Here is a 14,034-nt window from a genome sequence, read left to right as displayed (position 1 = left end):
GGGGTTTGTCCCCGCATACTACTACCCCGTGTTTCAGGGGATTTGGGGGGGCGAGGGTGGTTAATTAATTTGGAGGGCTTGGGGTGGAATCTTGAAGGGGCTTGGTGGTGCTTGTGCTTGGGGTGGTGGGGGTTGGAATGGGGTGGATTGGTGGGTAAAGGGAATCGAAGTGTGTATGGGAGGGAATTATTGGATGGGATGGTTCGTATATCACGAGGGAGGGTTTAGTCTGACATGCATAGATTGTGAAGGCCTAGCTGCAGCGATGAAGGATGGGGCAAATCTTCTTCTTCTTGAATAGATCGCTTGCCTTGCCATTACTGGTTATTCAAAGTTTAAGGAATTTTGAGTGAGAGTTGCGTAAAGAGTCATCTTGGTATTTCCTGTGCGTAATTCTGTATAGTGAAATAAATCCTAAGACATTAAATAGAAAACAGCCGAAAGAGCCAGGTCGTATCACCCATACAAACTGAGGAACATTTTCCATTTGCTCGACTCATACCCGACACACACGTGCGATACCCATGCCTCCGCGGACTCTAAAGATTTCCTTCCTTACAGAGAACATGCTAACACGAAAATGGCAACTTGAATGATACTTGTAGCATAATCGGTATACAGACGTCATTAGAAAATGCAGAAAGGATTTGACCCCAGCCAGCACTATCGACTATGGAAATACTTCACTGCAGGGGCACTTATCTGCTCCATAAAGGATAATGGCGGAAGAAACGCAAGTCATGTTCAGCCAGAAAGTCAAGAGGCGACCCTGAATACCTCGTAAACATGACTAGTACAATCAGTTAGAGTTTGGATTTCAGGCTGATCAGGATCAGCGCCACAAGACAGACACATGACCAAGGGCAGTTTGTAAAATTTCATGCTTCGGGTGGAGTCGCTAGGCTAAGTAGGAGCTGTGCTTGTGTACCTTGGGCGCGCGAGTTTCCTATCCAAACCGAAGTCGTATGTTCAACAGGGTGAGGAGACCCATTTTCGCCACTGTAGACATCCCCATGGTACAGATATCTTCTAGACTCCACTGTTTTTTTCCTTGCCAAAAGCAAGCACAAGCGTAGGCTAGAACCCCGAGTGTGACTTGACTTCCTAATGCAGGCTTGAAAAGTTTCTTCCATACTGCGCCTCAGCGGGTGCTTAACTAAACATGGTGATTTGAACGGTCAATCGGTGGCACATGGTTTTTCGTTTCGAGAAATTTTCTGTAATTGGCAGATGAAATAGGCAAAACTACTGCACGTCAGACAGACGCAGATTGCAGAGGACCAAGCCTCCACCAGCCAGTCGGGCCAGTCGGGGTCGCGGAGATTACGTCGTTGGCGGGGGCGGGGCAAGATGCGAGTCGTCGGCAGCGCAGTCGGAGATGCTCATTGATAACGGCCATAGTTTCGCCGAACCACGCGCCACTGCGACTTTGCATGTGCATGCTTCTCTTTTTCTTTGCTGTATGCCTCTTGTGAAATTCAACTTTCGAGCTTCGTGCCGTCCTGTCAGAACTCCAGTCGTCGCGGCATCCGCCTACCAAGTCTCACCTGCAGCTGCTCTGACTCGGCCGACCGTCTCTTTTGCGCAACAGCGCCACTTCCGTACCTCGATCCTGAGGATGCATGCACACGGTACTTCGAGTCATATGACATCTTCAGGCGATGACCTGAAGCTGAGGAACCGCCTCAATGAAAGCCGAAGTCCCTACGTCCGCGGCCACATGAACAATCCTGTCGCATGGCAAATATGGGGACCAGAGGCCATTGAACTCGCCAAGAAGTCAAACAGGCTGATATTCATCAGCATAGGCTATGCAGCTTGCCATTGGTGTCATGTCATGGAACGCGAGTCCTTTGAGAATGATGAGGTTGCGAAGCTACTCAACGAGCACTTTATTCCCATAAAGATTGATCGCGAAGAGCGCCCAGACGTCGATCGCATATACATGAACTATGTCCAGGCTACAACAGGCTCTGGAGGCTGGCCTCTGAACGTCTTTATCACACCCGATCTCGAACCCATATTCGGCGGCACCTACTGGCCTGGACCAGGATCGACAATGGCTATGGGCGAACACATTGGTTTTGTTGGTATCCTGAAGAAGATCCGGGATGTGTGGAGGGACCAGCGGCAGAGGTGTCTTGAGTCAGCCAAGGAGATTACAGCACAGTTACGCGACTTTGCTGAAGAGGGAAATATAAGCAGAAAGGACGGTGCACCGAATGAGACTCTGGACCTGGAGCTACTGGATGAAGCATATGAAGCGAGTACCACTTGCGCAAACAATACGAAATTGTTACTAACAATGCGTAGCATTTCAAGAAGAGATATGACCAAGTCCATGCAGGTTTCGGCAGTGCGCCAAAGTTTCCAACTCCCTCGAATCTCCACTTTCTCCTCAAACTATCGCAATATCCGAACCCAGTTAAAGAAGTTATCGGGGCAAAGGACTGCACGCACGCAAAAGATATGGCTCTGGCAACACTGTCTGCGATGAACAAGGGCGGTATACATGATCAGATTGGAAATGGATTTGCGCGCTACTCTGTAACAAAGGATTGGAGCTTGCCGCATTTTGAGAAGATGCTTTATGATCACTCGCAGTTGCTGGCCGTGTACCTCGACGCATACCTGATGACGAGGAGTCCGGAGCACCTTGGGGCTGTTCACGACATCGCAACATATCTCACGAGCCCGCCCATGCATGCCGAGAGCGGTGGTTTCTATTCATCCGAGGATGCCGATTCATTATATCGTCCAAACGACAAGGAGAAGCGAGAGGGTGCCTTTTACGTGTGGACATTGAAGGAGTTTCAGGATATACTTGGCGAAAGGGATTCTGAGATTCTCGCACGGTATTACAATGTCAAGGACGAAGGCAACGTTGCTCCGGAACACGACGCACATGACGAGCTCATTAGCCAGAACGTATTAGCCATTACCTCGACACCCGCAGACCTGGCTAAACAGTTTGGCCTTTCCGAAGACAAGGTTGAGAGGATTCTCACAGAGGGCCGACAGAAGCTTCTCGAGCATCGCAACAAGGAGCGACCGCGGCCGGGTCTAGACGACAAGATTGTGGTATCCTGGAACGGTCTCGCTATTGGCGCTCTGGCGCGAACATCGGCTGCGCTGGCATCTCAAGACCCAGCACGTTCCAAGGAGTATCTTGCTGCAGCTGAGAAGGCGGCTGCTTTTCTTCAAAAACACCTCTACAACTCGGAATCCAAGACGCTGATACGTGTGTGGCGCGAAGGCCCCGGCGATGCACCTGGATTTGCCGATGACTACGCCTACCTCATTTCTGGCCTGATCGATCTGTACGAAGCTACATTCAATGACTCGTATCTGCAGTGGGCCGACGACCTCCAGAAAACACAGCTGAAGATGTTTTGGGACAAGCAGCATTTGGGTTTCTTCTCGACGCCCGAGGACCAGACTGACCTCATTATGCGGCTCAAGGACGGCATGGACAATGCAGAGCCAGGCACCAACGGCGTCTCGGCCCAGAACCTCGATCGTCTCGGTGCCCTGCTCGAGGACAGCGAGTACACGCAGCGAGCGCGCGAAACGGCTTCTGCGTTTGAGGCGGAAATTATGCAGCATCCGTTCCTGTTTCCGAGCATGATGGACGCCGTGGTTGCGGGCAAACTCGGCATTAGGCATGCCGTCATTACAGGCGACGGTCAGAAGGTGGATGAATGGCTGAGGCGGTATCGTGAGCGGCCGACCGGTCTCGGGACTGTCAGTCGAGTGGGCAAGGGGACGGGTGAGTGGCTCAAGGCGAGGAATGCCCTGGTACAGAGTATGGATGCTGCTAAAGAGGGTGTCATGCTGTGCGAGAATGGGGCGTGCAGAGATGCACTGACAATGGACATGTCGAGTTTGGAAGATGCCATGCCGGCGATATGACGTGGGGGGGATACTACTGATGATTAACTGGCGTTTGTAAATATTACGGGTGGGATCATTGTTTGATGCTTGTTACATTTATAATGAATCAATATCTCGTGAATGCAGGTGTATGGATTCTGTGACTGAAGTGATTCTTGTTGTATTATTTGTAGTCAAGAAGATGTTAGTAACTCGATGAATTTAATATACTCCTGATATAGCAAGGAAATAATAAATAGCTAGATATTACAATCGCTATTCCAGTCCGATATAAAAAAAGACAGGCATGTTGCTTAACCCCAGCTATATACCAACCAACAAACATCGTTGACCACACAACCCTTTTACCCAAACGTTTTAGTCCTAACCTCCCAGGAGCAAAAAACAAAATCATCCCCCCTCCCTTCTTTGGGAGAGAAGGGAGAGAGAGAGGAAAAAAAAAGAATGGTCACTACGAGGGTCGAACTCGCGACCTTGGCGTCTACTACTCCCAAATCGCGCCAGAAGAGACTTTGCTCTCTTCTGGCGCGATTTGTGACTTATTAGCACCACGCTCTAACCAACTGAGCTAAGCGACCTTTTTGCCTTGTCCCACCGTCAGGGCGAAAGGAGGGAAAGATCAGAAACGAATACCGAAGATTGAGGATCTGATGTTGTTTGATGAGAGATTAGATGATTAAAAAAAATATCAAGTCAAGTAGAAAAGGAAAAAAAATTAGTTTTTGGACGAGCGGGGGATTAGAGAAACTGTTTTTGGTTGGAAGGGTGTGGGGCGGGTGGGGATGTGGGCTTGGTGAAGGCGGGAACCGGGGTTTGGTGGTTTAGGGTGGTGGTGGTGGGGGGAGATTGGTAGCTTGGGTTGGATGGCCTGGTGTTTTTTGTAGGATTGTAGGATGAGGGTTACTACCATTTATTTGTTGTATTTTTTTTAAAAGGAATATACGGGGGGCGAGGGGGCTGATGAAGTGTGCAAGTTAAATCATGTACTACTATGGTGAAAATTAACTTTTTTTTCATGTTTTGTCAATCTTAAATCTGAGCGAAACGCATTATCCTAGAAATGAAAAAGTTGCATATTCATACAAGACTTGAGTATCAAAGTATCCCAGTATGGAATTAACTCGAGTTTTCGTCGACAAACTAGACTCTATTTTCGCCCTCCTTACTAGCCGCCTTCTTCTCGTCAATAGCCATGCGCCACGACTTACCATACAGGGCCGTGACATAGGTACCCGCTGCGCCGGCAACAAGAAATGCAGCGCTAATAGTCGAGAACCAGCCGACGCCAATAGCTCGAACGGCTGGCAGACAGGCAGCAGATCCTGCGGCAGCAAACATGTATCGCATAAAGTAGTTGCCCGCTATGACATTGTTAGTTTCCATCTCATACAACAGAGACCATGATACTTACCGACAACCTCAGCACTCCGGCTCTGCATAACATCCAGACAATACGTATTCAGACTAGGAAAACAGAAAAGCTGGCCTACGCCCTGCAGAAACATCATAATGACGGGTAGGGCTACCCCGCCGACACGCTTCTCAACACTCCAGCCATAGATGAGCATGCACGTTGGCATCATAACACCCAGGAACAGGACGCAGCTACGTAAGCGATCCTCCGAGACACGCTGACCGCGCTTGCGAATGTATTTCTTGACTACGCGGTCGGCGTAGCGGCCGCCAACAAAGGTTCCGATCAGGTATCCGCATCCGGGTGCAATGTAGAAGAGACCAGACTGCAATGGCGTTTCGAGGTTGAAGCGCGGGTTCAGGACGTAACGGATGGGCGTGAGCAGCGAGTACATGTTCCAGACGAGCGCACTGGACGCCAATCCTGTAAGAAGGATATTCGGGTAGCGATACAACATGATGATGCGAAAGGGGTTGAGCCACTGCCACATTTTGACGGCTCGCTCTTTCCTTGGTAGTCCTTGGAGCTCATCGGCACGGCGCTTGTGGATCGTTTCTGGCTGGAGGAAGAAGCAGAACATGGTTGCTGCGCCGGCCAACGCCGTCTGCAGCCAGAAGATGTCGCGCCAGGTCCGGAATGTGACGATGATGCCACCGAGGAAGGGGCCTAGTGCTGGTCCGATGAGCGTGCCACTGAGGAACCAGCCCAGTGCTGTTGCGCGCTCAGTCTGTGAATGCGTTAGTAGAGCAACAAGACTGCAGTGACAACATTACCTGGCACAATGTCCAAGTCGTATTGTATCTTGTTATGGATAAGAGACAATACTCACCGGTTTGTAGATATCGCCAATGACGGCCGATCCAATTACCAAAAACGCAGTGCCTTGAAACGCAGTAAGGATTCGAAAGACAAAAAAGGCAGCCAGATTCGGCGCCAGAGCTGTGCCAATGGAAAAGGCAGTAAACAAGGCAGCACTCGTTACAGAAACCCACTTGCGGCCGTAGATGTTGCCATATGGCCCGTAGAAGCATGGAGACAAGCCCATGAAGAGCATGTATAGGGCATTGGACACGTTAATAATAGAGCCGTCGGTATGAAAAGTGGCAGCCACCTCAGGAACGGCAGACAAGACAGTAGTGGAAGAAATGGGAGCGAGGAAGCTGCAAAACGACACAACGGCAACGATGATTAGTTTCCGACTGTTTGAGAACTTGTTGTAGATGATGTCGTTGTCGCCGGTTGCAACATATTGGACATTGACCATGTCGTGGTGACTGCTCGAGACTGTGCGTTGGAGCTGCAGTGGGTCTTGCTGGGGTTGTTGTTCAGGGACAATCGAGGCATACTGCTTCTCAGGTTCGGTGTCGGGATTGGCATGCTGAGGGCCAGCGGGTACTGAGGAGGATGTGGAAGAGGGTGCCATTATGCGTACTCATAGAAGGCAAGTTGGTGAAACAAAAACAACGTCAGTAGTGAATGAGACGGAGAGGATTGAGTGATATCAGATAAAGGAAAGGTGCAAGCGAATAAAGAGCATTAAAGTAGGATTGGTTTGGGCTACAAATTGGGTTATGCTTGGGTTGCAGGACGCTAATGGCGGATCATATCCGCGAGTGGATACGCGTCGTCGTCCATAGAAAAGCTTTTCCGTGAAGAATCTTCGCTTCGAGGAGTAGATATATCCGAAAAGTGGATCATGGCCACAGGTACATCGGAACAAGAATGTCCGCGCGGAAACGTTGCCGGCGGTGTGTGACTGTGTCTTGACGATTCAGGTCAAGACAGGCATTGTGTTCTAGGCTGTAGTCAGAGTAGATGCAATATATACCAGACAGTAGGCAGTGAAGTGAGCAAGAGTGGACTCGGGAATAGTGCAAGGGAGTATCTTGGCGCAGGGCCACTCACGTGGGTGCTCACGTGGACAATTCGAAGAGGAAAACAAGAAGTAGCAGCAATACAGTGCAAAACGCTCAAATCAAGAGCTCAGATATGAGTGTATATAGGCCATGTCAGCCGTGGCCGTGGCCAAATGTGTACCCAAGAGTGTCGTAAAATGTTGATCCTGACCCCAAGAAAGGGTGCGTATACAGTGAGTCCCAAACGCCGTGGATGCAGTTACGCCTTTTAAAACCAAAGTGATGCGAGTAGCTATAGCGAATGTCATATGCTGAGCTTATCCAGGCTCAAGCGATCCGCGCTCTTGTGTCGCTTAACCATGCCAAGCTTGTAAAACTTCTCCTCGCCTGTGGCGGTGCGGCCACCAATATACCATTTTTCTGCGCCCATGGCCTCATGGAAGCCGTCCGAAGAGCTGTCTGAGCCTCTCCTGCTCCGTTGCGACGCGCCTGGTATGGGGAAGGCTTTCGCCTGGGGCGATGTGGAGCGGGTGTAGGGAGGAGGGGCGTGCTGTCTGGTGGGCTGGAAGTGGCCGGTTCCTTGGACAGCAACGGTCGCGCCCGGTGAAGGAGATCGCGCCTTTGCAGCAATGGTGCGCGAGGCGGCTGCGGCCGAGTCACGGGCCTGTTGCTGTTGTGCTGGGGTGGTGTTCTGGGCGTAGGATGCGACAGAGGCAGCTTGCGAGGACACGGTCTTTTGGAGAGAGGGCTGCTGGGCGCGAAAGGCAGCGAGGAAGCCCCCGAGAAAGGGCCTGTTGGTAGTCATGGAGCGATCGGGGGCGGGGTGGTCTGGTGAGGGCCGGTGTGCGTCGTCGTGCATCAAGGCCCGGTGGCTCGTTTTGTGTTTGTTGAGCAAGAGGCGCTGGGTGGGCTGAGGGCGGTGTGGACGGGCGTGTTGGCGGGCCGAGGGGCAAGATGCGACGTGTAACGGGCGTGGGGTGCAGGCAAGCAATGGGCAGTGATGGTGTTGGTAGTGGTGGAGTCTGGTGGAAACGTCGTGTCTACGCCATACGCTCTCGTGGCAGAGGCCGCGGCAGGCGATTAGCGGGCGATTATCAATGTACGAGACAGGGGCGGGCGGGAGCGCGGGCGTGTGACGTAGTTGCTGTTTGTTGTTGAGGGTGAGGGTGACGATGAAGGAGGTGTTGTTACTGCTTCTGGTGTGGCTGACTGGCTGGCTATGTACTGTATGTGTGTGTTATATATATGTATGGGCATGCATGGAGGGATAGTAGCCGAGGTGAGGGCAGGTAGTGTATGTAGCTGATGGCCAGTGTGGGCGAGGCGGACGGTTGGTTGTTTCGTGGACGGAGCCGCGAACCGTCGAACTGTCGATGGGCAAGGAACAAGTCGGAAGCAGAGGCTGGTCATTGGACTCTGACACGCTCGCTCCCTCGTACTCGGCCCAACCCCCCTCGTCCGCCTGTCCGTTCACGCTGGCGCTGGCCGGGGGTTGGTTGCCAGCAGACGACATTTTCCCTGCTGTGCTTCTGCCTTTTGCCCATCTCGCCTTACCTACTCGCTCCATAGCGCCGACCAGGCCCGTGTCACATGTGTCGCCCATCTGCTCTGCCCTGCCCTGCCCTGCCCTTGGCCCTCAGCCCGTTGGCAGTGTGAGCGCGCATGGCCGGCAGTGTGCAACACCATGTCGTCTGGAGCGTCATATGTCTGGATAGATGCTAACATGGATGCATATGCCCCTCGTCGAGCCCGTCGACGAGTCTCCAAACGCGGGGTTGGCCCGGGAAATAGGGCGCGTCTGACTGGCCAGCGTCGAGCCATGTGAAGACGCATGTCATGGCCCCACCGCTGCCTGGCCTTGACTCGCTCTGCCTAAGCACACTACGCCTGTTCGTCGCTGCACCTGTCGGATCCACCATCGCCGCTAGCACACCACCCTACAGCCATTAGCACTCTCTGCCGTTGAATCTGCTACTCCGTACATCGACGGTATGCGCAAACCATATCTCCGGGTCCCCAAGTTGCCTCCAGCTTGCTTGCCAATGATGAGCTCCACGGATAATAGGCACGGACCTCGGCGGGTCCGCATCCGCCTCGACCACAGCAAGATCAAATAGCCATCGTCACTCGACACAGCCATCCTCTGCAATGGCATCCTTCTCCAGTCTCCCCAATGAGCTGCTCGAGCAAATAACCTCCCGTCTTTCACAGCATGACACGTCTTCGTTTTGCCGCCTCAACAGCCATCTCCACACACTCGCTACTCCATTCCTCTACCGCCATGTCGATCTCTTCGTCCCCCCCAGCAACAGGCTTCCAAGGATTGACCATTTTTGTCTGAACATCCTCAAGGATTGCAAAAAAGCCAGCAATGTCAAGTCGATCCGTCTGGGTGTGTCCTCTGGTCAAAGCGTTACTCAAGGCCAGCGACACCTTCCTCACGATAGCTCTTTCGACCATGTCTACCTACTTCAAAAGGCCATGGATATTTGGTTTAGCGAGACCATGTTTTCTACCCATCATCTCCTGAAAGAGGCACTCGGTATGTGGCTTTTCATAGCCCATCTTTTGGGAGACTCTTGTGTCGTGACACTGCCTGCATCACTAAGACTTATCCGCAACTATAAAAAAACATCAACACCTGGTTCTATACTGCTAGCCCTGCTTTCTAACAACTCCCCTCCCTAGAATCACGCGAGTATTCTGCGTATGCTGCACTCATCATCCTAGTCCTCCCATCACTTCAACATTTACACGTAACCGACTGCAAGTCTACCACGTATGACTATCTTCAAGCTTTGCCCGATACCCTGGCTCCCGAACCATTGGGAACTCCGCGTTTCTTGGCTCAATCCCTTGTCCGTCGCCTGTCATCCATCACACACACATCTCTTGTCTTTGATCAAACAAGTGGCATAGCATACCGCGACCCAAAAACTTACCTTGGCGCTGAACACTTTCTGAATCTCCCTAATATCCAATCCCTCGAGCTTTCAGTCCGAGGCGGATTGCGTCATCAATCCACGCTCAGAACTAACGTTCCACTCATCCAGCGCATCAGACCGACTAATATCACCACATTGGTCTTCCGCCATTCGGGCGCTTTCATCGCAAGTACACGCTCTCTTTTCCAATGCTTCCCTAGGCTACGCTCCCTTACCTATGACTTCACCTTCGACGGCAGTTCAATGACAGATCCTGTCGTCGATCTAGCCGCCTGGTGCGATGTGTTACAAGCCTTTCAGTCCACGCTGGAGACTCTTGTCTTCAGTATAGAATATTGCGACAAAGTCGCCTGGTTCTACTCCCAACCCCGCATCTTGATGGTGCTGCATGGTCACCTTGATATGACGCACTTCCCTAAACTTCACACTCTGGAGGTCCCACTTCCCTTCTTGACTGGAGACCCCGAGTTTACCATCGAAACACAAGTCACCCATCTACTCCCACCAAATCTGCGACATCTTACCCTGCGTACCGACCTCTCGCATGCTCAGCATGCCCATTCTTTCGATACATCCATGCTGCCAAACGGCCTCTCGGTCAAATCGTCGCAGCGAATGGCGCACTACCTGACGTTAGCCCAAAGAGATGTTTCGGTCATTTATCAGACCTCGCTCACCCTACTCGATAAGGCAACAACTCTTGAGTCGTTATCCATATGGCAGCCCGCCGATCCTTCCCTTGCCTGGCTTGACACCCAAGTTGACGATTTTGCAACCACTTGTCATAACAAGAACATTACCGGCAAAATCCTCATACCAATGCTGCTAAGGTGGAAGAATGCCGCCCATTGGGATCTTATGCAGGAGAAAACAGTCTTTGACAGGGCGGCTCCGGGGCTTGGGCCTCAGACAAGATTCTGGAGGAAGGAGTGGGAGGGAAAGCCATTGGGTTTGGCAACCCAGTATCTCTTGCATGCGTTGGAATTTCATCCAGTAAAACTCTGATCCTAGAGATCAATTCTACAGGGCTTCACCTCTCCAATTAGTGGTCATTGTTGTATCAACTATGCAGTGGTTTCCTATAGTGGCTAGATACAGTAATTTGATCAGAAGTAGTGCAATGGCCAACAAGGAGAAATTAAGAAAGCTTCTTAAGCGCTAAAAATTAACAACTCCTCCCTATGAATTAGAAGTTCAAAGACCATTTAGTTTAAATATCAAAATGGTCTTTGAAATCTTATAGTTATCTACTATTTAGTTTTAGAGAGAGAGAGGGATTTAAACTCTTAATCTAGTATAAACGTTTTGGTACCTAGAAGAAAACTCACTACGCTACCCCTCTTCCTGATCAGTAGCTACTACATTCTACTACCAGTTCCCTCTGACTAGAAATGATAAAGAGTTATTGTATTGGCTTATACAGGCTATCTGCAGTGGCTAGATACACGGTATTTTTCGTCTTTAAAATTGGTACGGGAGTCCGTTAAGGAGAAGATAATAATAAAGCTTCTTTGGCACTAAAACTTGAAAAACTCCTTGCAATCGGTTCGTTTGGAGGAATCAGATTTAATATTAAAATGGGCTTCAATATTTCTTAGAGTTACTTCTTAGGTTAGAGGGGGAGAGATTTAAACACTCGACCTTGCAGAATCTTTGGCATCGTAGTAGAAGAATTGTGAGAATTTTAAAGAAACCCCACCGTGCCACCCCTTTGATAAATGATATAGTGTTGTGATAATGGTAGCTTGCACGTGCAGTCGCGTGTTCTTAGTGCGGACCGAAGCGCGTCATCCCGCCGAGCTGACGCGGGTATTGCCTCGACTAAAAACTGACAACTACTACGTACATGTGCAATGACTGATGTCTGGAGCGGGCATCTCCTACTACCGGACGGCCGTTTAATTAAAGGCATGATACATTGCGTTCATATTTCTACTCTTACTAACATTGCACAGAAATCAGCCTTACGACGCAAAATGTCGCGTCGTCGCCAACCCTCACCACCACCAGCCTGCGCTTCCTAACCACCGTTGATACCGCAAAAATACCACTGTACCTCACCGCCGGCCCCAGTCTAGACGTATGGACAACCGAAGAAAGCACTCAAACTTGGTTCGAGTCCCTCTTGCTCAGCAAGCCTACAACATCCCCAAACACATCCAACCATGATGCAAATGAGTGGTGGAACCTCGCGCGCTCACAGTCTCCCATTGGGATACTAGCGCAAGTGCAGGACACATCAGAAAGCGCTCAGAAACCCAGAATAACAGAAATACTCTTCTATGGGACAATTGCTGCGCATGCCGCCAGTAGGATACCAACACCGCCATCGTCCTTGTCATTTGTCGACAATGCGGGCGAACGGCTTCCAGAATTCAGGGTACACGCAACACCGCTTTCGTCTGATATGCTACACTATGCCAGCATCGACCCGCCAATCGACAATGACGCTCATTTCCTCCCACCAATGCACAACGCCCACGCCGCACCCAGGTCTCCGAAGAAACACCGAGACATCTTTGAGGAGGCTACAATAGCGAACAAGAAGGCGAGAGGAAGGGGTGGAAGAGCAGTCTCAGCAGCGGCTGCTCGGGGAAGCGAGTCCCAACTGCCCTATGCCCACCGCAAATCGTCATTGTCCATTGACAAAAGAGCCTCGCCATTCCCAGACTCGAGACCATCGTCTTCGTCTGGTCCCCTTCCGCACTCCAACTCTCGTCCGCTGTCTCGATCACCGAGCATCTCTTCAGACACAAGACCATTGAGCCGAAAAGGTCCACCTGAAGCACATCCGAGGCGGTCCAATCTTTCCCAGGTCGCTACTGTACCCATTAAGCCGGAAGAGCTAACAACGGAGTCGCGGAACAAGGATGCACTTGTCAAAGTAGTCATGGCAGCTATGCGCATGCACGGGCTGCAGCAGCGAAAGCAGAACAGGTCTCGTCGGGCATCGTTAGCTGTTGCTGGCGACGAAAGCGAGCGCTCGAGTGAACAGACAACCCCAGAAGAGGCAGCCAAAGATGATGAGTATAAGTTGATTTATCATCAGACCTACAAGGGTGCAGCACTTGCACTGGTATGTTAGATATGTTATCTTTTTTAGGTCTGGTAAATAACTCTCCACAGAGAAATCACATGTCGGAGAAACCATTGCATGTTCAGCCAGATCGAATGCGAGATGTTGTCGAAAAACTTCTTGTAATATTCTTGTCTGATCCGCTTGCGGAACCACCGCCTGCGGATGTGCCCACGGATCCAGTGGCCACTCCAGGAAGTAAATCAAGGATTGGCATTCCGGGATCTACACATGGTCACGCAAGTCCATTCGATCTCCCTAGCACGTCTCGACCGAGGATGATGAGGTCCGTCACTGACAGTCACGTCTTTACCGGGTCGCCCGTCAGCAAGAAGAGGCCTACTGCTAATCGGCCAGCACCGACGTGACATAGCCAGCATCATGACAATTCTGAATATCTATTCAGTAATGTTCAAACTCACGGTGTGACATTGCGATGATACAATCATTTAGCATCAATATGTTGCCTGGACGCCTGGACCGGATACGACCTAGTTTCCTTCCCATTGTGGCATTTTGATGGCGCTTGTCATCATTCGTCAGCACCTTGTGACGATCGCCAGCCACCACGACAAACATGGTCGTTGTTAACCTCGAAACCATGGTGGCTTCTAGCATGATGTCACCAGCATCTACGTGCTTTTGTAGTAAAGCGCCAGGGGGTGAGGCTAAATTTGTACCTTGCGGAGCGTGACACGACATAAGCGGACAACGACTCGTACTGTTAGTAACATCAACATGTACAGCCTCGTATTCTACGTGACATCAGGGGATATGGATTTTGCCTCTGCGTGACTGAAGTTGAGGCGAAAATGGAAACAATAGTAGTATAAAAGGCCAGCAGCCGGG

At 50.9% G+C, this 14,034-nt stretch overlaps 5 protein-coding genes across 5 annotated transcripts; 3 read left to right on the top strand and 2 right to left on the bottom strand.

Annotated features, from left to right (window-relative positions):
- Nucleotides 1–1,462: 1,462 nt before the first annotated feature.
- Nucleotides 1,463–3,912, top strand: COCCADRAFT_40128 (uncharacterized protein; the record flags this gene model as incomplete). The annotated part of the gene is made up of 2 exons (XM_007718007.1): nt 1,463–2,263; nt 2,314–3,912. The coding sequence occupies 2 exons, from the start codon at nt 1,463–1,465 to the stop codon at nt 3,910–3,912; spliced, it is 2,400 nt and encodes a 799-aa protein (XP_007716197.1).
- Nucleotides 3,913–5,034: 1,122 nt separating this feature from the next.
- Nucleotides 5,035–6,731, bottom strand: COCCADRAFT_106359 (uncharacterized protein; the record flags this gene model as incomplete). Its single annotated transcript, XM_007718006.1, has 3 exons — nt 5,035–5,255; nt 5,306–6,035; nt 6,129–6,731. The coding sequence occupies 3 exons, from the start codon at nt 6,729–6,731 to the stop codon at nt 5,035–5,037; spliced, it is 1,554 nt and encodes a 517-aa protein (XP_007716196.1).
- Nucleotides 6,732–7,468: 737 nt separating this feature from the next.
- On the bottom strand, nt 7,469–7,969 carry COCCADRAFT_40126 (uncharacterized protein; the record flags this gene model as incomplete). The annotated part of the gene is made up of 1 exon (XM_007718005.1): nt 7,469–7,969. One exon carries the CDS (start codon nt 7,967–7,969, stop codon nt 7,469–7,471), a length of 501 nt encoding a protein of 166 aa, XP_007716195.1.
- Nucleotides 7,970–9,312: 1,343 nt separating this feature from the next.
- Nucleotides 9,313–11,114, top strand: COCCADRAFT_40125 (uncharacterized protein; the record flags this gene model as incomplete). Its single annotated transcript, XM_007718004.1, has 2 exons — nt 9,313–9,706; nt 9,853–11,114. 2 exons carry the CDS (start codon nt 9,313–9,315, stop codon nt 11,112–11,114), a joined length of 1,656 nt encoding a protein of 551 aa, XP_007716194.1.
- Nucleotides 11,115–11,962: 848 nt separating this feature from the next.
- On the top strand, nt 11,963–13,553 carry COCCADRAFT_40124 (uncharacterized protein; the record flags this gene model as incomplete). The annotated part of the gene is made up of 3 exons (XM_007718003.1): nt 11,963–12,017; nt 12,065–13,185; nt 13,236–13,553. The coding sequence occupies 3 exons, from the start codon at nt 11,963–11,965 to the stop codon at nt 13,551–13,553; spliced, it is 1,494 nt and encodes a 497-aa protein (XP_007716193.1).
- Between the last annotated feature and the right edge of the window lie 481 nt (nt 13,554–14,034).

The sequence above is a fragment of the Bipolaris zeicola genome, assembly GCF_000523435.1.
Source record: "Bipolaris zeicola 26-R-13 unplaced genomic scaffold scaffold_207, whole genome shotgun sequence".
Taxonomy (NCBI): Eukaryota; Fungi; Ascomycota; class Dothideomycetes; order Pleosporales; family Pleosporaceae; genus Bipolaris; species Bipolaris zeicola.
Note: the sequence above shows the minus strand (reverse complement) of the source record. Positions and strands in the feature narration are given on the sequence as shown.